This window comes from Brachionichthys hirsutus, unplaced genomic scaffold (genome assembly GCF_040956055.1).
Source record: "Brachionichthys hirsutus isolate HB-005 unplaced genomic scaffold, CSIRO-AGI_Bhir_v1 contig_748, whole genome shotgun sequence".
Taxonomy (NCBI): Eukaryota; Metazoa; Chordata; class Actinopteri; order Lophiiformes; family Brachionichthyidae; genus Brachionichthys; species Brachionichthys hirsutus.
Window position 1 is genome coordinate 5733 of NW_027180422.1, and position 26239 is coordinate 31971.

General features: G+C 43.7%; 1 protein-coding gene across 1 annotated transcript in view; it reads left to right on the forward strand.

Moving 5' to 3' along the window:
- Positions 1–214: 214 nt before the first annotated feature.
- Positions 215–26239, forward strand: part of LOC137914818 (neuropilin-2-like) — a gene marked incomplete at its 5' end in the record, with an annotated part of 60282 nt that continues 34257 nt past the window's right edge. Inside the window, 6 exons of the mRNA XM_068758312.1 lie at positions 215–395; positions 9329–9510; positions 15033–15260; positions 17399–17573; positions 17665–17821; positions 21216–21371. Coding sequence (XP_068614413.1) covers positions 215–395; positions 9329–9510; positions 15033–15260; positions 17399–17573; positions 17665–17821; positions 21216–21371 — 1079 coding nt within the window. The remainder of the gene's footprint in view (positions 396–9328; positions 9511–15032; positions 15261–17398; positions 17574–17664; positions 17822–21215; positions 21372–26239) is intronic.

The following is a 26239-nucleotide window of genomic DNA, read 5'->3' on the forward strand; positions in this document are numbered from 1 at the left end:
CCTTGTCTGCCGGGGCAGAAGTGACCCCGATAGCGCTGCCGTAGATACATGATGTCATGTAAACTTCATTTAGTCCATCCTTAAGTTCAGTAAAATGTCCATTGTCTTATTGAATTATACGACCCAATGCATTAACTTATGTAAAATACAGTTTCACATATTATAAGACAATGAAATGAACCCGCCCTCCCCTCTATCTACCCCCCCCATCCAGCGTTTGAGCCATGCGGTGGCTACTTGGATGCCAGCGATGCCGGCTACATCACCACCCCTGGCTACCCTCTGGAGTACCCGCCTCACCAGAACTGTCGCTGGGTCATCACAGCCCCCGAGCCCTCACAGCGCATCGTCCTCAACTTCAACCCGCACTTTGAGATCGAGAAGCTGGACTGCAGGTAAAGACAGAATGGATGGGTGGATATTAAAAGAAAACATAATCAAAAGAAGTGAAGATTTAGATTGCTCCAGAGATCAGGCTTCACGAGAGGAAGGATGAGAATTGTGGAAGTCTCAGGGTCTGCCAGACTCTTTCTGTTTGAGGGTTGTTGGGTATCTTTGGTAAACTTCAGCCCACTCGCCTTCTGTTTCTCTATACCATAATAATCACATCGGGACGTCCCTCAGTCTCTATCCTCTGATTATCAAGGTCTAATTACAACACATTAACTGTTCCAGCACGGATTAAAGGATTTGGTGTCCATCATTGTTTTTGGCTTTTTGGCTTTGGGTGCATAGTGAGGCTGAAAAAAAGGCTGAATGCTAAAAATACTGAACATGAAGCACATAGAAATGGTGCAAGATGCAGGTTCGCCATTCAAAAATGAGACAGATAGTCTAAAAGTTATAAAGCATAGACCTTGAAAACAGGAAAATAATCTGTATCGCTATGAAATTAAAATGTGAGTTAATAGTAATGCACCTTTTTTAATAGTAAACTATAATTGAAGCGATATCAAATGTACATAAGGTACAAAGTCTTACTCTTCTACAACATCTCAGATGGATTCTGACACAGAGCAAGCATTGTTCAAACTGTTTAAAGTGTTGTAAAGAGAGCATGAAATGGCAATAAGATACAAAAGACTCGGCACAGATGGCCGATGGGATTGCTGCAATGGGAGCTGCGGCTCATAAAATTACAGTTATACTAACATTATAACAATATGATAAAACCAACTAAATAATGTAATCATACAGCAAAATAATACATAACTCTGTAGGCATTGCAGTGATTTAGAAATAATTTCTGTATCTGAGGCCCCTCAAATATCTGTATAAAGGATCTCAGATACAAACCCACTGACACAGAAACACACATTTATAACCCCCCCCCCCCCCCCCACCACCATTATGCGTCTGTTCCAGAGCTTTCCCTTCTAGTGATTAACATTTCAGCCATATCAATTATGGATGGATGAATTTCCCCCTCAGACGTAACCCACTAAAATCATTCAGAACTGTCTTTGTTGGAATTGAAACATCAATATTTTACCAGCTGGTTGTTTGTCGAGAGGCTGAGAGGTTGAAGGCGCCCGGCGCTCTGCTCTGTTTCGCTTTACTTCTGCACTGCGTTGTGGGGCTGACGAACATATTCCACTGTCAGTCTCCCAATCGTCTTCATTTTGTAGCTCAACTCTCCAGTTCTTATCTTTGGATCAGCTTGCTCTCTCTCCCTCCTCCATCCATTCTGTCCCCCCCCCCCCTTTTTTCCCCTCCTCTCCTTTTGCCCTTCTTTCCTCTTCCTCTTTGAAGGTCTCATATCCATTTAAAGACCAATATAGCATCCCATGGGGAGAAACTCTTCTTGAACTCCTGGGATAAAACGCTGCCCATGATTGATTTATCACGGTGTCTATGTTAATGGTTGTTCTACGACTGTCGGCATGTGCCCAAGCATCCTTCTCAAGTTTTAGCAGTAATGACAGGTTACATTGTTCGATTGATAAATCTTGAACCGTGTCAGGGAGAGTGAGAGATCAGCAGTGCTGGTGTAACATCCCAGGCCTATTACACTGTCACAACTATCCTGCAGGACAGAGCTATTTGCGTCTTCAAGCACAAACACCCGAGGTGCGTTTTTCAGTGTGTCTGTGGGTGTGTTGGTGTGTGTCTGAGCAACAAGTCTCACCCTGGTTGTCAAACTGTCTTTTTGGGTTACATTTCCTTTCATTTCTTATTTTTTTTTTTTTTTTAACATTTTATAATCTGTAACCAAAAGAAAAATCATACAAACACTTTAATAGCTTACAACTCTTAAAAATAAAACACTGCTCATTATCATCAATTTAAAAATAAGAAAGATAAACAGACATCTGTGTGTGTAGACAGAGACACACATTATGCCGAGTTAATCTGACGCTATCTTTGTCACAAACCACATACAAAACTCATTATATAGTTACATCTCCATCAGCCCACAAGCAGCACCGCTGTGAATATGCATGCGCTGGTCAGGATTGATTAATTAAGTTGAAGCAATACAAGCTCTTATGGGCCCGATTGCAATTTAAGCAGCCGATCTGTAATGTACAATGCATCACATGTTGTCCAGCGCTTTGCTGGACCTGTGGGGAACATCAATAGACAGGTTGTCAGATGAAGAGAGATGATTTCATTAGGATTCATATGCTGTAGCTATTTAAGTGCAAGGAGACAACTGGGGGGGATAGTTGGGGGGGGGGGGGGGGGGGGGGGTGAACCAGGAGGCTGGCTGAAAAATGGCAGATGTGTTTTCTTTGTGCTTTAAATCAAGCTCACATTTTTGCTAGAAAAATGATGAATAGTGATGACAAGTCTTGAAGGGAGCCAGAAAAAAAGAAATAATAATTCATTCCAATATGCACAAACATGCATGACAACCTAAAGAAAAAAAAAGTCAAGAGTTTTGCTTTACATCATCACATCTGAAGCTCATTTGACTCACAGTATTCCATTTTTTTTAAACATAATGCAGTTTTCAGGGAATGTCTTGGAGTAAAACGTCTTACTGTACTCAGGATGCTAGAAGAGAAGATTCCTCTTTCATACAGTATGTCGCCGCTGAGGCAGCCGCTGGTCTGCTGCTCTGTCTCTGAAAGCAAGATCTCTATTTGGATGCACACACACACACACACACACACACACACTGCTTAGGGAAAAGTGCAGCGTCAGGGTTGGTTAAGGGTTCGCTCAAATCATCCTGACAGCTACCTCCTCTCTCTTTTCTCTCCTCTTTGCTCCTGGCTCTCTCGCCCCTCCATTCATCTCACCTTTCCTCAACCCTCACGCCCCCTCACTGCCACTGCCCGGTGGACACCATCTATTCCCTTTTCACAGCTCATGCGCCTTGTCACTCCTTTTCTCTCCTCCTTCCTGCATGCCTCTCTCCTCTCCTCCTCTTATTCAACCTAGCTTCTCCCTTTCTTTCCTTCCCTTCCCTTCCCTCAAGTCCTTCTCATCTCCTCGCCCTCATCCTTCAATAGAGTGCCAATCTTTTATCGGCCAAATCATTATTCAGCATTGCATATGAGAAAACACAGGCAGCAAGCCAAATGTCATACTCTCCTCCCTCTCTCTCTCTGCATCCCGCTCTCATTTCCTCATCACGCTCTCCCATCCATGTCTTCCTTCTTTTAACATTCATCTATTCTTCTCCCCTTTTTCATTTATAGATGTTTTCTCAGCCTATATCTGCCTTCATCCCCCTTTATCCCCCAGTCTGTGCCGATCCATCACTTAAATCCCATCTCTATATGTATGTCTCTTATCCTCCTTTACCACAGGCAGATGCCATCTGTAACTATTGATATGAGAGAAACAAACTCATGCAGCAGTGCACAAACACATGCATTCAGTAAAAGCCCGACATTTAGAGAGGCTCGCTTACAGTAGGTCAATTTCACACCTCGGATAGTCCGCTTCATTTGGGCAGGTGTGAAAGCTTATCCGAACTCTGGTGCGGACCAAACAAGCAAACTCTGGTCTTCCTGAAAACGTGGGTCTCGGTTTGCTTGCAAGTGATTCATGGTTTGGTTCGTATGCAGTGTGAAAGCTCACAGGACCAAACACAGGAGAAAACCTACGAGCCATGTGCATTTGAAACATACAGGAGAACATACCATGGAGAAAAAAAAAAGAAGAATCACCAGGAATGGATTTCCCCTCCTACTTTGCCCAATCAACGGGCGCCCCTTTCAACCACGTGATGCTGCTCTGAAAGATCGGTGCGCTTTATAAATCACAGTGTGAAAGCAGACCTGCAACAAGTGATAAATGCAACAATGTTGCGACTTTCAGCTCCCCAACTGAACAGGAGTCGGCTTAGTCAGGTGTGTGATTTATATGACAGAGAAGCTGCAGTCGCTGATAATGGTTCCACTAATGATTTAGACCTTGTCTTTGTACTCTTCCTCAATCAATCATTTAACATCAAGCTGGCTCCTCTCCTCCTGTACCTCATAAAAATAACCTCCTCCGGGCTTGGAGTGCATGCTCGCACTCAGATGGAAAGTTGGGAATGCATGACCGTATGCATGCAGACACACCCGACCGTCAGACGAAAGCCCAGGAGACGTGACCAAGATAACCTGTATACGAGAGGACGAGGTAGAGTGATGTGATGTGACACTGTCCTCAGGGCAGGAAGCAAGTGTTTGAAGGAAGAACGAGGAGGTATGAAAGAGCGAGGACGCGAGGGGAGGGGCCTTCGGAGTGGCAGCGGAGTGTTCAGTCATTGAATCAACATCCTGGCAACTCCGGCGGGAGAGACGTGCGTCCAGACAAACATCTCAGAGCTAAGCTGAAAGACAATGTCATTAGATACCTACACAGAAAGGAGCAGAGCTTACACCCCGGGAACGGCAGGCACGGCGCAGCACAGCTTGAACTTTGCTTGTTCTCTTCCTCGCTGTGCAAACATTTAAGGCTTAAGGCAACGATCACTCGGGTTGAGTGAGAAGAGATGTGAACCATGTTTTTACCCCCAATCACACCTCCTTCTTTGCAGGGAGTGGCGCGCATAAATCAAATCTTAATTAGCGACAGCAGTGTGAGGCAAAGAGGCATCTTAAAGCACGCGCAGCAATCCAAAGCTCTCACGTTTTAATTGAAGAATTCACATGACGCTGAGGATTCAGTTACATTCAGGAACGCTTTTTCTCACTGCCTTGCACGTCTCTCGAATCGCATACTGCATGTCTGGAATTGATATGATATGCTGTTTGCGATGCTTTTCGTGCTTTTGTAGAATTTCTGTCAGCACTGAAAAGTAGATACATTCGCTCATTTAAATGTAAAGGTCAAATTTAGAGAACTGCAGTATGTAGGGAACAAGTTTTTTTTACATACGTAAACATTTGACGATTGAAAAAGGGGTTGCACTTCATGATTTGTCTATCTCGCCTGGTGGAGAGGTAGTGAGTTAAGGAACTATGCACACACACACACACACACAGGTAACGATGATAATATTAGCGGTTTGATTTACTAACACTCCCTGATGCCCTGAAGCACCGGCTGATCTATGACTAGTACTGGTGTGTGTGTGTGTGTGTGTTTATGGGAAGGGGGAGGGGGGTGTCTTTGAAGGACTGACCCTGATCAATGCGTGTTAAAGCTGTAATGAAGAATCGATTGGTTGTGCTGGATACTGCTACACAAACACACACACACACACACCTACACACACATGTTGACCGTTTGGGACATCCAAAGATGTGGAAAAAACAAAATAAAAATGTTTTTATAATCAATTTTAACCAATATTTTGGATTCAAGTTAAACTTTTCTTGAACTGGAGTTATTTTCATTATTAACTGTTTCCTTTAACATGACGTTATAAAATGTAAAAACATTTGACTTGGTTATAATACAAAAATTAAAACATGGAAATCTTTTGAACAGATTTGATCCATTTTTTTCTGCATTGTAAAAACACCACCACACATAAATAAAAGCGTTCACTGCTTTTAGCATGTGTGTCTGTCCATGTGTGTGTGTGTGTGTGTGGTACAGACGCGCTGTCTGCTGCTGAGGGCACCCCTGATGTTTGAGAGAAATGTGCAGGAGTAGGAAGACAGCTCCTGACCTGAAGAGAGAGAGCGAGAAGGTGTGAAAGCCAATTAAGACGAAAGCAGAAGGGAGGAGATGGATGGAGGAGGGGTAGAAGTTTGCCTGGACTCAAAACCTTTCCTTGGTTCCCGTCAGACCGGCTTTGAGGAGTTTTCTTGCTCATGAGATGCCCCTACCCCAAAAATACAAACACAATCACCTTTGCCTTCAGTTTGAAGGCAAACCATCATCCAACTTGACTTTTGTTAACTTCTTTTTTACACGTTTTGGAACCAAAGTAGAATTTTATTTGATCATTTTCATCATGGATGCAAGAATCAAGAAAGCAAAAATGAACAATGGAATTTGTTAAAGCCTGTCTGAATGTGGGCCGTAGAGAGACGATGGAATGAAACCGTTTTTTTTAAAAAGATGGGATGAAACCCATGACCCTTTTGTCGATCGATCCGCGTGGCCACAGGATTGCTGTGCACGCCAAAATGTTTGTGTCGATGCCAGTCTCTAGCATGTGTGCATGTTCTAAAGGCACAGAGCAGCAGGGAGGGACACCTGTCTCCGTCCATCTGAAGGGAGGAGTGCATGGATAAATGCAGTGTCGTGTTCTCTCTGTGACTATGAACAGACAGCTCCGCCTGAATCGGGAATCAAACATCAGCTTCTCACGTTCCCATCAGAGGTGATAATAAAGACTAGTTAGAAATTCAATCATTTATAAATTCTAACAATCATCTCGGTCTCCTCTGCCTCATCGCCGCGTTGAGACATTTCCACCGGTTATAGGGCTGACAGTTAGAGAGAAAGAAAATGAAGACAAAGAATGGTAAAACAAAAAGATAGCGCTGAATAGAGAAATGAAGGGCAATTAATGACAGAGTGAGCAAAGAAGAGCAGGAAAAATAGATCCTGTCAGGATACGAGTTAAACAAAGTTGTTGTTACAGAATAGAGAAGGACACTGTCGCTGGCACGAGACATTCTCCTGGGAAAAAATATGAGAACAAGATCTCATATGCGTGCACACGCACACACACACACACACACACACAGCGCAGTGACAGCTCGCATCTAACTGTTTACTTCCACACAAAGCAGACATTGAAGCATGATTGGGAAGTGCATGACCTGCATAATTTCACAGGCTTGTTCACCTGTCAGAAAACACACACATACACACACAGACTCACACACATTCAGAAAGCAATACACAAATACACATTCAGAGCAAATACCAGTCTGACCGCAAGCGTGGCACAGTAGCACAGATGTAAAGTCCAATTGATACTTGTATTGTGCTTAATTTATCCACCCACGGTTTGCGTAACTATCACTGCTGTGATTTCACAGAGGAGCCGAGAGAGACCACAGAACTCAAACGGCACAAATGCAAATTGAGAAATTATATTACATCCAAATAGAATTGTGGATGGGATTTGCTATTCTGTTGAAGATGGTGGTCACTGTCCAGAGAACACAAATAAGGCCTCAAAAGTGGCACAAGCCAGTATGTGTGTGTGACTTTATGAGTATCAAATTAGAAATTACTTTATTTATTAATACATTTATTTATTTAGGTTTTATAGTGTAGCGAAGCAGCAAAACCTGCCATATGAATTTTCATTCTAACACCTTCTTGTCTTTGTCTTTAGAATTTCTAGAATACAAATGAACTTACTTTAAACCTGCATGTTTCGTGTTCTTTGTGTTGTCATGTTTTCAGTTGACACTGATGTGTGAATAGATTTAGCAAAAAGAATTGCGTCCACATAATTCAGAGTGAAATATTCTAATTAGGTTCTTTCTAGGCGAGTTGTTGAAGCAATTTCTTTCCAGGAAGCTATTTTAGAGACAGGCAGGTGTGTCTTTGGAATCCAGACACAGAGGCAGCGCTCCTACTGTGTGTCTGGAGAGAGGTCCTAACATTTGTGGTCAAAAAACATGAAAGAAGTAGGAATAAAAATAGAATCGGACTCAGACGCCGCCCTGCATGGATTGAACAAACTCCCAGGCAGGTTTTATTCTCATGTTTAATCTTCCACAAAGAGTGTGTGTACATGAATTTTGTGGCAGATCCAGACTTTAATGTACAAAGAAAAAATAACTGCAAAGTTTAATTTGAATCTGTCGTTTATTTTCCACATTTATTTGTATTTATAGAGAACTCCTTATTCATAGTCAAGTTATTCCTTCAATTAATGCCCGTGCTATTATTTCAAATTCACCACCCCTACGGTGTAACAGCAGCAAATACTGGGATATATTTCAAAGGAAAGACGAACCAGGGAAATGATGGAATGACCTTAATCCACCCGAAAAAGTGGAAAATCTGTGTCTCCCATGACCAAAAGCCTCCAGGCTGTGTTATAAACATTATTGAATTAGCTCTGGGAAGAGATGTAAACGAGAGTCATTTGTTCCACATTAAAACTTCGCCAATGTTCAAGGCCTGTGGGGTTCAGGCATAGTTCAGGCAAAGAGCTCAACCCTTACATGCACTGTAGCTGTACATTCAATCATATGAGGTACGTCTAATCTGACATTTTTCTTGTTTTATTTAGCAGTCATTTCTCGTCTGGCTTTAATAATGTCATGAAGCTCCAAAGTTTTGTGGTGGAAGTTTTCCGGCACGGAGAATCAATGCAACGCGACAACACCGCTTCCTTATGCAAGATGAAAGGGAACACTCTGTCTTAATCCCACTTTGCTTTCTGTTTGTATTACAAAACAGTTCTAATCCATAAATTGCTGATCTGTAGTCTGTAAGCAATTGAAGCATACGATCGTTCAATTACAACGTATTCATATAATTGTTCGGGGGTTTTTTTTTCCGTTATTGCCGCATGCAGGTGGTTCTTCTCCCCACCATCTGTGAACTGCCGATGTCTTTTGCTGCATTCATTTGAATTGTAATGACACCTCTGCTTCTGCTGACTGAAAAAATGTTCTTGCTTCTGTTTCCGAGCCAAATCTAATGCAATGCCTGCCAGATGGAAAACTAATAACTCAAATAGTATAATAACTTCAGATTCAAAGCAGCTTGGAACAATTTAACAATTTACGTTTTCTCTTAATAATAACGGACCCCCCCCTCTCCCAAAGGGGAGAGGAGCACTTCATGTGTGTATTAACTAAATGTCTATACACAAAGATGAACAGTTTTACATATTTATTGCTTTAATCTCCCAGTTTCAACACGTTGTACATCTGAGGACGGTGGCGACATGCTGTTAAAGTCTGGTGTACGTTTTTGGGAGAGATGTAATATTCCTTTGTGTCCTTTGCAGATATGATTACGTGGAGATCCATGATGGGAACTCTGAGTCAGCCGACCTCCTGGGGAAGCACTGCAGCAACATCGCGCCTGCACCCATCATATCGTCGGGGCCGTCTCTCCACATCAAGTTTGTGTCTGACTACGCCCACCAGGGGGCGGGCTTCTCGCTGCGCTATGAAATCTTCAAAACTGGTAAGAATCGGAATCCAGGATCTCACTGAATCATCACAAAAATTGTTTCTAATGTTCCTGGTAACATTCCCAACATTTCCTGAAAATGTCATCATGATCCATGCATAGCCTTTTGAGTTATCTTGCTAACAAAAAGACAGACAAAAAACATAGCCTCCTGAGCGAGGGTAAAAACGAGACCTCTAACAACTGTTCCAGTACTCCAGGATGATCCAGAATGTGACACTATACACACTTTTGAAGTTGGATTGTTGTGGTTTCATATCATCTCAGCTTTCTATAAGAGTTAGAAAGGCTGAATTGTTGTTGGTTATCTGCAACAAGAAGGTGAGCAGCGGAGGCACAGGACAGATGGGGGGTTGTGTGAACTCAACATGCTTCATTAGGTGACCAAGCCTCGTTCAGCTCCCTGGTGTCACGGGAGAGAGGCAAGAGGTGCAGCCGAGGACCCTTCAGAGACCTGTGGACGGTTCAGGCGAGACATTGCCCTCCTTCATGGCACTTTGTGTGCGTCTATGTGTGTGTGTGTGTGTGAGAGTGTGTGCCTCCACATGGCTCCCCTTCACACTGCCATGGGTCAGCCAAAGCAAGACCAATTGAGATCAAGGGCAAGTGAGACAGAGGGGAGCATAGTGTCGGCCCCCACAGCCATCTTGTTCCGTTCCCCCTGAAAGCATTCCACACATGTCTTCTTAATTGAGTCCTGAGCTCCATTCCCCTGGGACACACACACACAAATAGGGACACACACACACATACGGACATATACACACACAGAGGGCTGAGGTTACTAACACAACACGTGGAGTTGTCAGTGTCTCTCACTTGCTGGCACCAGTCTGTTGGGATATCTTCTGTGTGTGTGTTTTTCGGTCATGAGACGGTCCACCTGATGACTTAAAACAACAAGGGTGTGTGTGTTCACACCCTCGCACCCTTGAGAGGGACAGAGGGACACAGACATGGAGACCGTGAATTGATTCAATCGAGAATTAAATCATTAGACACTTTTAGTGCGGTTTTTGCGAAGCGCTGCTGCAGCTAGTCATTTTCACTTCAAATGTAAGCTTCCTAAATCTTGAATTCATAATGAGCTGTTAAAAAACTTAAGGGTAATACACTGTAATTAATTTACTTGCATAATGCATTGAGCCACATGACATCACTGTTAAAAATAAATAGGTCTCATGAGGCGACTGTCTGTGGAAGAAATGTTCTGTAAAACTCATCTTGGTCATGGAAACATAAGAGTTTCCTTTAATTTATGTACACAATGAAGGTTGGAGGAACTTGCTGCTTGTGGTATTTATACAGGAGAGTGTCTTGAACAGGCTGTGTAAAAGGTATTTTTACATACTTGTGTTTGTATTTATGTCCAGCCCTCTTTGGCAGTGATAACGGAACGAAGAATCAAGCTGTTGCCATACTGTTAACACGATCTTGATATTCTGGAAGGTGCAGCAGACTGCGTCTTTGTGTGGGAGACTAGTGAAAGTGAAATGTCTAAATATGCAGCTATGCTTGTTAGCCCAGCACATTCTGCTTTGCTCACATACAGTGTGGAAACTCAATGCTAGACACTGAAATATGAGGGGGAATAAGGATTGAGAAATGTTTAGTGAAGGCGCTTCAAGCACAGCTGGGATGTCGGATTATTATCAGGAAATTTGGATGCACCAGTTTGAATCTGAGCAATTCTGAGAAGGCCCTGTTTTCATGGAATGGGGGCAGGGGGGATTCCTGCTTCGGGGTGTGACAAGGAATTGTTTTTGTGATTTTTGTTCAGTTTGTTTCCCACAATCATGTTTCTGGTAATAATAATGTTTTTTCTTGACTTGTGTCTTGTAATAATGAGAATATTTTTAATGTGCACTTGTATTGGGGGTGAGTGGGGGGGTGACCCCACACCCCCACCTCTCTGGGTGTCCTGATTACTGAACCCCTCAAAGATCAACGGTCTGGAAATGGCCCATATTCACACACAGTAGCTCATATCCGTCATGGAAAGCAAGCGCGGGCGCATGCTCGTGTTTTCAGTCCATTTTACATACAACACAAAAAACAGGGGGAAACAAATAGCAGGGATAGATGAACAAAAAACATCATGCATGCATAATAACAGATGTATTTATTGGACAAATGTAAGAAATATATGCACAGGAAAAAAAAAAAAACATACAAAACTTTGTTTACTCCTCTGTTACCATGGATACTGTAGTAAAATTCCAGCCAATATGAACAGAGCCAACGGAGCGTGGTGACCAATCAAAATTCACTGTCTAGCCAGTGTGCCCCCAGCTGTTATTGTGACCCAGAATTTACCAGACACACACACACACACACGACAGTTACTCATAGCATTATGTGGGACAGTTAATAACATGAACTGACTTCAAAACACACATATGTTGGATTTTTGTCACTTACGAGAATCCTTAATCTCTGAACACTCATCAGTACATCAACCTCACTCTTAACCCAAATTATGTCGCTTCTGATTTTCTACGGTTTACCTCATGACCAACCATTTTTTGACCAAAATGAGAATTGAGTCCTTATGATGCAACTGCATGAAGAGATTTCAGTCACCAAGCATGCACACACAAACACATGCCCACACACACTTCTCAGGCGAGGTAATGTGGAAGCTATCTTGACAATCGTTCCAATAACTGCTGTTGTTTACATTCTAACAAATACCTTTAGGGACTTCCTTTCTGGCTCTCCTTCTCCCATCAAGTCGGTTTATTGCGTGGTTCACCCAATCACATTGCTGCTCCGCATTCCTCCACCTTTAATGGAGAAAAGTGGATCCAGATCTGAATAAAAGGGTTCTCTGTGTTAGCTTATTGTTAAAAAATTGAATTAGAAATTGAATAATTTACTTGGCTCAATGTACTGTGTTCATTGGAAACATACTCTATAGGGGTTTTACTTACTGTTTACATTACTGTTTACAGGACTGAAATTGAGTTCAGCTGATGAAACTTTTAGAGTAAGTATAATATGAAATATGAATGCAGATTTTTATGTGGATGAGATGTTATTTAGTAGAAAATATGTCAATGTTTTGAATAACAGCAGATGGGAAATGTTCCGAGACACCTTGGTTTCATCTTCATGTCAAACTAAAGAACATGTCTGAAAGCACTTCGGTGACTTCCAGCATGACATTAATGCTGGGTTCAAGCCTTTAGTGAATTGCGTTAGGACGGGTGATCGGGTGGTTGTCTTGTGACAGTTTGCTTTCATATGTCGGCTGTACTTTGAATAGGGAATTTATGATGGAGGCAAACCCCTGCTGGGATTCAGTGACAGAGGCTGGGATGAAATGTCCGAGTTTCAGCATCAACAGCCTCCAAGTTGACACTGTTATATCTCACTGTAACAATGGAACAATTCATCTGTGTGTGTGTGTGTGCATCGCAGATTGCTTAAGAGGAGGACAAATTACTGTGGGTTTGATCCAGACTAATAGCCCATTGGCATGAAAGGCGATTTAAATGAAAGTAGACGTCTGGATGCCAGCTTACCAGACTCAGACAGGAACACACACATGAGGGTCACACACTTTTATTTAGGAACTACACACTCGCTCTGGCACCCGATCTGCCCAGCAACACACATACACATACACACACACACACACACACCTCCTCTAACCCTGACCACATAGTGAAACACGTGTTTCTTTCACATTCATCCAATTCAAACAGATGGGAAGTGAAGAGAAAAGAATAGGAAATGAGACAGTGGGAGGGATGGGAGCGATGGAGCTGTGGAAGATGAAAAGATGCATGGGAAGATGGTGAAGAAAGAGCAGCAGGAGAGGAGAGAGTAAGAGGGATCAGAAAAGAAAGGGAGATAAAAGGGAGGAGGAATGAATGAGGGAAACAGATGTGGATTTAATCCAGAGCACACTACGAAATTCAAACAACATTGGAAAATGTAAATAGTTCGGAGTGCACTTGAAAACGAGGGAGAAGAAGAGGGTCAAGGTGCAGACAGGCGAGCCAGGATGATTAGAATGACAGGAGGAAGGAGGACAGGAGTGTTTTCGGGATGTTCATGAGCATGAAGTAATGAGAGGAGAATAAAATCGCTGCTGGCAACATAACTGGACCCCCCCCCCCCCCCCCCACAAACACACAAACACACACACACACGCAGACAGACTAACCAGCGACTGACTGTGGGGGGGGGGCAGACGCAAGGGGAACCCTGTGACAGACAATCGTGTGTGTGTGTGTGTGTGTGTGTGTGCATGTGCGTGGGTGTGTGTGCGTGTGTGTGTGTGTGCTTGAGGCGCGTAAGGGAGAAGGTCAAAATAACAAGTGCTGGAAAGTGGGACAGAAAAACATACGACCAGTCATACGTCAAGATAAACAGACAATCTAAACACATAACCTCGAAGTAGAGACCGGAGTAGAAAGTGGACAAATACGTAAATGTTTATCAAATAGAGCCACCTCAAACCAGTGAGTGAAGGGTTTTTGGTGCATCTAAACTTTTACAACGTGTCAATGATCTATTCTGATGTTTTTCTGATAGCTGATAACTCTGACAGATGAAAGACTGGAATGAAACATGCCTGAAGGAGACAAGGTCTTACAAACACATGCATGAATACACACGTGTTCCTTTTCTCTCTATTTACTAGTACAACAAACACCCAAACAGACCGGAGAGAAATGGGTTAGACAGTGCGTGTGTAGGTGTGTGTGTGTTTGTGTGTTTGGTCATACATGACGGGCTGGACTGGAATAATGGTCCAGTTGGTCCGTGTACATATCATCCATAACGTGTGTGGGGGGTGTATTAATAGAGATGGCATTACTTTCATTCAGAGACGAAGAGCCTCAGATTATCCCAGTTCACTGTGTGTGTGTGTGTGTGTGTGTGTCGAAAGCTCCTCAACTGATAGACAACCCCACAATGATACCAAACCACGTTCCACGTCTGCCTTCTCAGACGTACTTTATGTATTCATTGTCCACTTTTCTCACTCTCTCCTCTCTCGTATCCCCCCCTCTTAGAGCTCTATCTGAATTACTTGATCTCTGTGTTAATAATCAAAGGACACTCTATGTCTTGGCTTTGCTGTCGTTGCTACATACAGGAGCAAGGAAGGATGCAGCGTCTTTCTCGAGTGCACCGCAGAAAATCAAGCATTTCTTTTGACACCTAATCTTGTACTTGCTGGCATTCGGTCCCCTGTAGTCTTGGCAGCTTGCAGTGTTTTTGACTTTACAGTTACCTCAGTATAAGGTGGCTATGTTTTTTGGGGTTTTTTTGGGGGGGGGGTCTTCCTGAATGAGATAATTTAATCGGCTTTCTTATATAAATATTCTGATGTTGAATCATTTTTGAGTCTGATTGGCTGAGCAGTCCATTCTCTACACAGGATCTAAATGAACTGATTTCAAAGTAATAATGTAGGGTTATTCTAACCTGTATGCATCGCATGCAGAAGCCTGAGATGGTTGTAAAATGCTTTTGTGTTTTCACGTTTTCCATCCCAGGTTCAGACTGTTCCCGCAACTTCACCAGTCCCTCTGGTCTCATCGAGTCTCCTGGCTTCCCTGACAAGTACCCCCACAACCTGGAGTGCTCCTTTATCATAGTTGTCCCCCCCAGCATGGATGTCACCCTCGCCTTCCTCACCTTTGATCTGGAGAATGACCCACTGCCGGGTGGAGACGGGGACTGCAAGTACGACTGGCTGGAAGTGTGGGACGGCCTCCCAGGAGGTGAGAGGCTTCTCAATTTGGGTTTTATTGTTTGGATCATGATGATCACATGCGAACAATGATGACGAGCATGGTGATGAATGTGCTAAACAATCCATCCGTCTCATGAGGCGGTACGCTCAAGCGATGCGTACCCTGACTTGCCTACATCATTATTGACTGAGGTGGAGTAGCAACTATTTTAGTAGCTATGCGTTGGTAGATAAAAGCTGAGCTTCCAGGCAGGATGTTTGTACCATTTGTGTAGAAACAACATAAGTTTTCAAGGGGAAAATGCTGCTGAGAGGAAGAAGAAAAGAGGGTAGGTGAGGTGAGAGCAGGGATGGTAGAGAGATGGGATATTTCTAGTCTATCTTTTAGAAAAACTGGAAGAGTTTGTGAGGACAAATCCAAAGCACTGATACCTTAGATGTAGTTTCAAGAGATGGAAGAGGTATAGAGAAAAAGAACAGCAGAGGAGCAGTGAAAGGTGCTCAGATACTGCTGAGAACGAAGGAGGAAGATGGTGAGAGGAAGAAATGAAGGCCAGGAGGCCTCTGGTAGAAGAGAGTGTAGCAATATTTACATCATAAATTCATCTTCAAGATGATTCGTAAAGGCTGAACAGCATCAGCAGTAAAGGAGTGCAAACAATGGTGCCCTCGTCTTATGATTGACGACTATAAATATGAGATTAGCCATGAGGAGAGAGGACGACTCAGACAGATGGTGCAACTTCAAGAAGACAGATAAAAGGAGAGAAGTACATATTTCCATTGGATTAAATAGAAGGCAAGAGAAGTTCAGCAAGGCTGCAAGAAAAAAAACTCAAGACGAGCAGAACGTCAAGAAGAAAGCTACAGAAGAGAAAGATGAGATGAAAGGATTCTACTCTGAGTGATGGAGAGAGAGAGAGACTACAAGAAGCTGGATAAGAAGAAGGAAGGAAAGGGAAATTAAGTGGGTGGCAGTTGAAAGGGATGGAAACATACCGGATGAGACTCAAAGTTGAAGGACTTAGTCTCACCCCTTGTAGGAATCCTAAGCAGGAAGAGTGGCCTTGAAAAATACGGGAAAGGCAGGGAACGAAAAGGAACACAGAGGACAGGTTGAAAGAGGAGGAGCTGGTCTACAAGTTTAATTATTCAAAGGAGAAAGAGCAAAGGTAAAGAAATCTGTCACGCAAGGAGAGAGCAGACTGGAGACGGAAGCATCTGTGGTTGTTTATGCGTTTGTGCTTTAGGAATGATGACATTGTGACAGAGACAATGCCATGACAACGTGTGCTACAAAAGGAATGGTGTGTGTGTGTGCGTCTGTGTGCATCAATTAAATAGAACAAAGCTGTGATAAAAAAAAAAGAGAGAGCGAAATAAGACATTTGTCTGGGAGAAATATTAGATATCAAGAAATTAGTTGGACCTAAAATTCTGCACAAACAGAGGTTGTTATTCCTAAGATTCGTCTCTCTGGATTCTTTTCGCTTCTTTCCTTTATTTTTCATTCTTCCTCACCACCATCAAGAAAAGAGTTATTACCGTTATTTGTCCATGAGCCCTATTTCAAATATCCTCCCTTTCCAAAAGAGTTGGGAAAAAAAATCAATAGCGCTGATCGATTGCTAGCTTTTTTTCTCATATTCTTCCTCTTCCTCCTCCTCCTCCTACCCCACAAACCTACTCGTGTGAGTGTGGGAGATGAGTCAAGGCATATCAGGATAATTGTACAATAAATGTGCTCTCCCGTTACGCATGCACGCACACACACCAAGGCTTTAAATCACACACACACACACGTTTGTGTTGACGTGCACGAGTTGTGGCATTAGAGAAGGGGACAGTAGAGGAATCACGTAGATCCATGGATTTACCATGAGGGCCACGTCCAGCACAGTGGTAAAGTAGATGGATGAAGCGGATAGAGGTGGTGACATAAGAGGGCAGAGTGATGAGCAGGATGACGGATTGGAAGAGATGATGGAAGACACAGGGAATAACAATACAAGTAGTAAAGCATAGACAACATGCGTGAGGATTACTGGATTGATAAGGGAATGAAGCGCTAATAAATCACCTTGACTCCTGGATGAGTGAGGTCCTTTTGGACATTGCTGGCCACATCCTTGGCAGAATTAAAAGTCTCGTCTTTCCTTTAATAAGTGGGACCTCTGATTGGTCGATACTGTGGGACCAGGGTGCCTCCCGAGATCCATTCCTCTACCGGGATTCTCTCCCTGTCCTTCCACACCGACATGGCCGTCGCTAAAGATGGCTTCTCGGCTCGGTACAACATGACACACAAGGAAGTCAGCGAGAGTAAGTTTAACTTGCATTTGTTATTTTATAATGTTAAGGAAAAATGAATACCGGTAGATAGAATATCGGTCTAAATCTTAATCCATCTATCTTTTAGCTTTTCACTGCAGCAACGCTTTCGGTCTGGAGTCAGGAAAGATTACAGACGTCCAAATCTCAGCCTCCTCAAGCTTCTACGACGAACACTGGCTGCCGCGACAAGCCCGACTCAATTACCACAACAACGGGTGGACGCCAAAAGAAGACAGCAACAGGGAGTACATACAGGTAGGAGATTGTTTCGACTGCACGTCACAAACCGGTAGCTGTGCTGCTGTAAAACGAGTCTTTAATGCTTCATCTATCCACACCAGAGCCCATTGTGTCAAAATATATATATATGTGTGTGTGTTTTATTGAATTTTAGATATTTCTCTCTGTTTGTGCCACAAATACAAGATCTCAGTCCTGAACTACTCACTGTTGTTCTTGAAAAACCTTTCTTGAACGAAAGAGAAATTCCACTCATCTTGTAATACTCTCTTTTTTCTATCTGTTGACATGTTGCACATAATAACTCCACCACAGCTATATTTGTATCAGTGCATGTGTGTGTGTGTGTGTGTGTGAAAGGAGAAGAGTGTGTGTGCATGTGATAGGTGCAGTGATATCAAGCATCTACATGCTCGGGTCAAGGACTAGTTCCTGCATTCAATGTGAGTGGGAACTTTGTGCCATCCTGCGTCTGAGCCTGAGTTGTGAGGCTGTCTGGTGTGAGACGGGGGGGAGGTTCACTCACCCCTCAGAGTCAAATGATTTCAAACCAACCTGCGGGGCATTCTTCAGTGAGAAGCCTTCTGCTGGCAGATTATCTTGTTGGGCGTCACCTTCCTGTAGCCTTGCAATACCCGCCCACTAGTTTGCTTTATGATGGTTAGTAAGCTGCTTTTACAGAAGGAGCCGATGACACGTACTTCCCTTCATTTAATTAACCGTTTGAATGCTTCCTGTAGTCGATTGAACTGTATTCGTCATTGTCTGAACTGTTTCCTCTCAAAACCGCAGCACACCTGGAATAATCGTGTGAGATTGAGTCCTGCCCTCTTAAATCCCAGTGATTAAATACCCCTATAGATGTGTGGCTTCAAACAAATGATCGGCAGTCCTTTAGTCAACACGAAAGGGACTGCTAGAGGATCAGTGTTTTGCTCAAAGAGACAAGAACCGGGTGATGAACGCCTTATCTTTGAAATTTGTAGGAAGCATGATACGACCGCAGAAAGGCAGATGTGGAATAGAAGCAGTAGTTCTGGTTGTCAGGCCTCCAGCAAGGCCAGCCTCTGGGCCAGGAAACACAGGAAGGGCCCATGGCCAAAAGGCAGCACGAGCCCAAGGTCCCATTAGCCTCACGCTTCCTTCCTGCCTCACCTCAACTGCAGCTGACAGATCATCATGTCCTGCTCGCTCTCAAAGTTTAGCTGACGTTGAGGAATTTTCTGAAGACGAATCACGTGAAAAGATTCACCATATTTTTTGTCTGTCTTTTTTCCCCTGCAAGCATACTTTCCTCGGCAGATGGAAAGACCCTTAATTAGAATGTTATTGTTTGTGGCACATCAAATCTTTGCATGAAATCCCCTGGACAGTTGGTCGGAATGAAAGCGACTGAAACTCCTTCTCCCGTTTCGCCTCCCTGCCTCCCTCTGGTCACCGGCGTTGTGCTCGGGTCGCAGCGTTCCACAGGGGCTCTCAGCTGTTCCCCTGCGTTAACACCTCGCTCAGCGCGTGCATGTGCGTGTGTGTGTGTGTGTGTGTGTGTGTGTGTGTGTGCAACATCTTGTCTTGACAAGCAGCTGTCATAAATGCCAACATGCCTCTCCTTCTTGCTTCTTGCACCCCACAGTGTATTATAACGTGCGTGTGTGTGTGTGTGTGTGTGTGTGTGTTTGTGTGGCCCAGCATGTGATTGTGTGAGTGTGTGTTTTGCTGATATGGTGCCCATGCGGCTCAGGTATGTCCGTGTGTTGCTATGTTGGCTCAAGAGACACGTGTGTGGTTTTAATCTTTCTCTAAGGCACGTTCTCTGATATAGATTCTGGTCCATTCTTTCCTTTTTGGTTCTGGTCTGTTCGGGTCAATTCTATTCCGGGCTGGCCTTGACTGGTCTGTTCTGATCTGTTCTGTCCTGTCCTGTTCTGTTCTGTTCTGTTGTGGTCTGTTCTGTTCTGTTCTGTCCTGTCCTGTTCTGGTCTGTTGTGTTCTGTTGTGTTCTGTTCTGGAGTGTTCTGGAGTGTTCTGTTCTGTTCTGTTCTGTCCTGTTCTGGACTGTTCTGTTCTGTTCTTGTCTGGTCTGGTCTGTTCTGTTCTTGTCTGGTCTGTTCTGTTCTGTTCTGTTCTGGACTGTTCTGGACTGTTCTGTTCTGTTCTTGTCTGGTCTGGTCTGTTGTGTTCTGTTCTGGACTGTTCTGGTCTGTTCTATCTGGTCTGGTATGTTCTGTTCTGGACTGTTCTGTTCTGTTCTTGTCTGGTCTGGTCTGTTCTGTTCTGGACTGTTCTGGTCTGTTCTGGTCTGTTCTGTTCTATCTGGTCTGTTCTGTTCTGTTCTGGTCTGTTCTGGTCTGTTGTGTTCTGTTCTGTTCTATCTGGTCTGGTCCAGCGAGCTGTGGTGCAGATTGATTATGTGAGGGCTGGTGGCTCTGTTATTCTAACAACTCTGTGATTGATGAGAAGTTGTCCCTGAAAAGGCTCATTTAGCTCCCCCCCCCCCCTCCCTTTCGCTCTCTCCCTCTCTCTCTCCCTCTCTCTCTCTCTCACCCCTCCTCTTCTCATCAATTCTTCTCCTTAGTTCCGGGCTATCGATTAGTTGTCTTAGTGGATCTCTGTCTGGCCCTAAGCGTGCAGATGTGTGTGTGTGTGTGTTGGTTGTAATCTAAAACACCTGTCTCTCTGACAGATAACAAACGGACCATTTTACCTCCCCCAGCGTTTTGCACTCTCCCCTAGTGGATTGCAGCAATAGTACAGAATAGCTGCTACAACCTACATGAGAATGTTTCTCATCCTCTGATCTTTATTTACTAGCAGCTTCTCTTTTTTTTTAGTAAATGTTGGAAAAACAGAAAACAAGTCATGTAAAGTGATAAAACATTATTATAAAACACATCTGCAGTTTTTAACATCTGTTCCACTGAAACAAATGTTTGTTTTTTTTTGTCTGTCCGGAGCAAATAAACAGAAGCTAGATTTCATTTTGTTTCATTTTGGACACCATGCAACAAGACTAATGTCTGTCCTCCTAAGGGACCTTGAAATGAAGAAGTGGAGGCATACATACTCGTATAATGCAGCACACCTAACTGCATGCAGGACACGTAGCGTAGCATCTACAATCAGGATGTGGAGGTGAATATGGCTATTGTATGGGGGCGGGGGGATTAAAATGAGCCCCAGGTCATTACTATCGATCTGCCAGGAGAGAGAGGTGAGAGAGGAGACGAGTGAAAGAAGAGGAAGGTGAAGGTGAAGGTGAAAAATGGATTCTGATAAATTCATATGCGAATAGGCACATTTAAAAGCTTTTTATTTTATTTTTAAATCAGATCAGAAAATCCGATTTGTTGGTTGGGAGTTCATTGTGCTATTTGTGAATATTTTATGAAACTTCTTCTCACTTTGCCAACAGGTGGATCTCCACACGCTGAAGGTGCTTACAGGCATCGCCAGCCAGGGTGCAATATCAAAGGAAACTCAAAAGACTTACTATGTCACCACCTTCAAGATGGAGGTCAGCACCAACGGGGAAGACTGGATGGTCTACAGACATGGCAAGAACCACAAGGTAGGTTTGAGCTCATGCACAAGCCTACATGCATGCTCCTTCTCTTGGATGGCCCACAAAAGTATTCAGGTCGGCGCTGTGAAAGCCTGGATGCTCTTAAATGACACGCATGCCTCGCAAACGCACGGGGAGAAAAGTATATGACATGGAATATGTGCAGCTGCAGTTGGCCACAAGATGAAATCCAACCAGTGGCTGCAATTATAGCCTTTCCACTGCTGTTCATTTGGCTTCAATTAAGGGTTCACCACCAAGCTAGAATCAGCACACGTCTCACAAGTCCAAGAGATACCTTACATCATTGAATGCGGCTGCACCTAGAATGCACAGCCCACATCTGACATCTCATCTGGTTTCTGTTACTCACTTGCCAGAGTTAGTCTTAATGTCGGCGTGGTTGTGCAGCGTTCGAAGCTATTTCTCTTGGAGGTGTTGATGCACGATGAATCACCAGTAAGTGAGCTCCAATCTGGGGTTGCCTATTCGAAATGAAACAGACATTGCCGAAGCTCTTTAAACTCGTTGCAACTCCAATTAAATTGAAGGAGCGTTCCAGTGGTTGTGGCTGCTTTTTCAATCACCGTCGTTTTCCCCCTGCTAGAGCGGTCACATATGTTTGTCCTGAGGTCTCACGCCATGTCTAGCGTTCTGCCGTGAGCTCTTGTGCCTTCATAAACACCAATGCATGCACACACACACACACACACACACACACTTGCAGATGAATGCATATGCATTTTCCTTCTTGTCTTTGCTGTGAGAGGGAAATGGGATATTTAGTCTAACAAGCTGGGAATCCTCTGTAGACTGCAGATCCCTGAAGACTTGCAGCTGCAGCTGACTCCCATAGCATTGATGGATAAAACAGAGCGCGAGTTGAGGAGAACTGCAGGTACAGAGAAAATAAGGAAATTGAGGGAGATACACACAGTATTTATTAAAGGAGTGTAAAACAAATTATTTTAATCAGGTTTTAAAACTGCTAAGCTATAAATTGTCTGGGATGTGTAAGAAAACCCAACACCAATCGGCAATAAATCAGTCACTTGTGCTGTCAGACAAATTGTCAGAAACCTAACATGCAAAATGGGTTAATGATGATGCTTTGGGGTCAGATGTTTGGGTCCAGCACCCATAACCCCCCTTGATTCTCTCGTAACCCTGGCCAGCTGTTTCAGAGCTCAGTGCCCCAGGAAACCCTGTCTGTGTAGGTGTGTGTGCGTGTGTGTGTGCGTGTGTGTGTGTGTGTGTGTGCGTGTGTATTTGAGGAGGGGTTTCTGTTGCGAATCCCCCCCTTGCCTTTCAAACACACAAATAGACACACCCTCAAACCAACTGACCTGGTTTTTTGAGCCTCTGACATCCCCCCCCCCCACTCCCGACCCCCTGCTGAGTCAGCCTGCGCAGTATTCTGATTGTTCAGATCAGGGTCATCACATTATTTTTCATTTGATCTGCATATCAATCACGAAAGAGGAAGCAGAGTGAAGTAGAGAACAGAGAGAGCTGACAGTGAGACGTGGCGTGAGCATCTTTGATACCTGTGCTTCTCAGCTGACGCACCTCAGGCTGCCAATCAGCATCAGCCTCACCATCACAACTGTCTCGACCAACTTTTTGGGTGTGTGTGAAGTTTCTAATGTTTGGATGATACTGAGCACCAGATAACTGAGAGCAGATCCAGACTTTAAGCGGGAATAATTGCTTTCTTCTTCACAGCTCAAATGCCACAAATCTTTTTTATCTATCAATTTGAGTGATAAAGGCAAGTTCCCCAACTACTGTATTCTCTCCAACTTTTTCAACTCCTTCAATCCATCATTTTTAAACATGACATGTTCATTCACTCATCCCTTCACAAGCCCTCTAAAATTCTTCTCATCCTCCCTCCCTACGTGTACACACATCTTTATTCACATTATACATCTATTCTTGCATCCTTTACCATGTCCCAAAGAAAGTCTTCAAGATTTAGCTTGACAAGTTAATGCTGCATGAACAAATAACTTTTTTGTGCTTGGCTGCAGTGATAGTTTGGTGTGCGAGTGTGCTAATTTGGAAGAATTAGCAAATTATAATTTTACAAGTCAGATGCATTAAAGAAGGACAAATGGTAACACAGACATGCGTTTGGAGAAATGTGTGTGATGTCAGGCTTCGTCTCAGTCGTTCTTAATAAAGCCACTGCGCACACACTCTGAAACATCTGGAAGCTGACCTATAGGGGAGGGGGCGCTGTCACACAACATCATGCTGATTCATGTGATCGGTAACGTATACTTGATACTGTCATTAAAGACCTGAACCAGATTGCACATATGGAATACATGTTAACCCGCAGAAACATTTCAGAAAGAAGAAGAAGGAGTCTTCAAACAGCATTTATTCCTTCGTTGTACTGACTAACTGTTATAAACTGGTGGATATAATATTACAAACGCTGTTCTATTTCTCTATTGGAATCAGTACTTTATATTTCTTTCTTCTCTTTGTCTTTTTATCCATGAATCTTCTTGGATTCCTTTCTTGCTGTTGCAGCAGCCAGTTTTCACACCTCGCCTCGATCACCGGGTCATGTCAAATCATTTGACTGCTCATGTGCACTCGCATTACGAGCAAACATAAACAGATTTAATGACTCCATCAGCATAGCTTTCTCTATTCTATGACTCAGTGTACGGTACACAATTTGCCGATGGGACTAGTTATAGGAAGTTTGCCACATGATAAGAGGGAAGCAGTGATTTTTGGAGACCCGAGGTCTCCAGTTGAGAAACGATGTTGTCTCAGTTTGAGTCTTCGTCTGGCGGAGTCTGAGACCTTTTGCTGGGAGAGGTGCATTTAAGCTCAACGTGGTACAAATGTCAATGCAGAGCCCTCCTGGATCGCTGCAGGCAGAGCTGCCTGAGGCCATTACAACGCTGGACCATAGCCAGGACCAAAGCCTCCTATTCCCACCTTAATCTGTAGGAGGGAGGATGGATGGAGAGAGAAGGATGGAAGAGAAAGACGTGGGTGGAATGAGAGGGAGGGAGAGAGATTGTGATGAGGCGAAAGTTTTGGAAAAGTTCAAATAAAAAAATCAGCAAAGAAAGAAAGAAATACATAGCGAGAAAAGGAAAGCAAAATCGAAAGGTCAGTCAAGAAGTAGACTGATAGAGAGAGGAAAAACTGAGCAGCTCCGGGGGGAGAAAAGGGGGGTTCATAGGGGAACAAGTGAGTGAAGGAAAGAGGCAGAAAGGGGAAAGGAGTGCTCACAGGGGGAACACCGAGCAAAGGGGATGGATGGATGAATGGAGAGAAAGAGGAAAGGAGGAATAATGACAACAGCAGACAAGGGTGCTGACCACAAATCCCTCAAGACAGATCAGAAGTCTCAGAAACACAGCCTGGATGGATATCAGGAGAGGGGAAATTAAATAAAACAACAGAGTAGCCAGAGGAGGGTGGAGCCAGGAGAGGTGAGGAGAAGGCAGGATGGAGGGTGAGGTCAAAGGAGAGAGGGAGAAAAGAGTTTGTGACAAATTAAGATGGAAACCTGGAAGGGAATAAAAGAGAAAGGGACAAACAAGGTAATTTCATGGTGTCCTTCAGGTTGTGAGATATGCAGACTGAACCGCCTCACCAGTAGAAAGCTGTCCAGCACAGGTCCCTGAGGTCTCGAAGTGTGTGTGCGCGCATGTGTGTGTGTGTCTGTCCTGATGGAAGTAGAGGGGATGGGGACTGGTTTACTATTTTATAACTCCATCCACATACACATTAAACGCACACAGCACATACATTTGAATAATTTAACATGTCTGGACGAGTCCTTCCTGGCTGAGTGACTGTGGCGCTGAGGGCTCACGACATGACCTCACACACACACACACACACACGCACACACACACACACCTACACACACACACATAATCTGGTAGCTTCATGTCAGAGCATTTTATTCATCTCTGAAAACACACAGAATCCACCCCCCTTTGTAAATCCTTTGAAAATTGATACTAAACACATGCGATTCCTTTCTGTGCGGAGTTTGTATGTTCTCGCCGTGTTGGTTAATCCAAATTGTCTACAGTGTATGAGTGTGTGTGTGAATGCTTGTCTGTCTCTGTGTGGCCCCGCGGTGCGCTGGCAAAGCATTTGGCTGTACCCCGCCTCTCGCCCATAGCAAGCTGGGATAAGCTCCAGCTACGTCTGTGACCCACAAAACGTAAATGATTGAATCAATGAATTAAATATTATAGTTGATTTTAAATCTCATTTGAAGTCTCTTTTTTTTGTTTTGTTTACTCTTTTAGGCCGACATGTCCGCATTTTCTGCAGGTTTGTTGGTGCTCATATAATTTATGCACAACGAAAGCAGACACCAGGAACTCGATTTAACAGACACATGACTCTTTCTTTCACACACACACACACACACACACACACACATAATAAGAACCTGAGCTGGGTTGCAGGTGTAGTCCATTAGCAGATTGTTGCAGGACAGAGACTCCTAACTGTGAATTGAGGAGTTTGAGACCTCAGTATCTCCTTACACCTCCTCACTGTGGGTCCTCCCTGCAGAGCCACAACCTACAGGAGGAGTCTGTTGTATGTACATCATTCCTACTGCTGACCGTTGACCAGCAGCATAAGCTGCTCTCTTTATTGCGTGTGTTCCACCTTTTCTGAAGACATTTCAGTTTACAGTTTACAGCTGTAATCAAAAACAAACCACAGTACACATAGAGTATCACAGCTTTTTGTACAAGTACACAAAAGCAAACACATTTAAGTGTGTATACAGTAAGTATCTGTGCACAAATTTTCTGAGGAAATGTTTCACCATGCACCAAGGGAAATCAGAAAGCACCCGCAAGCCCCCA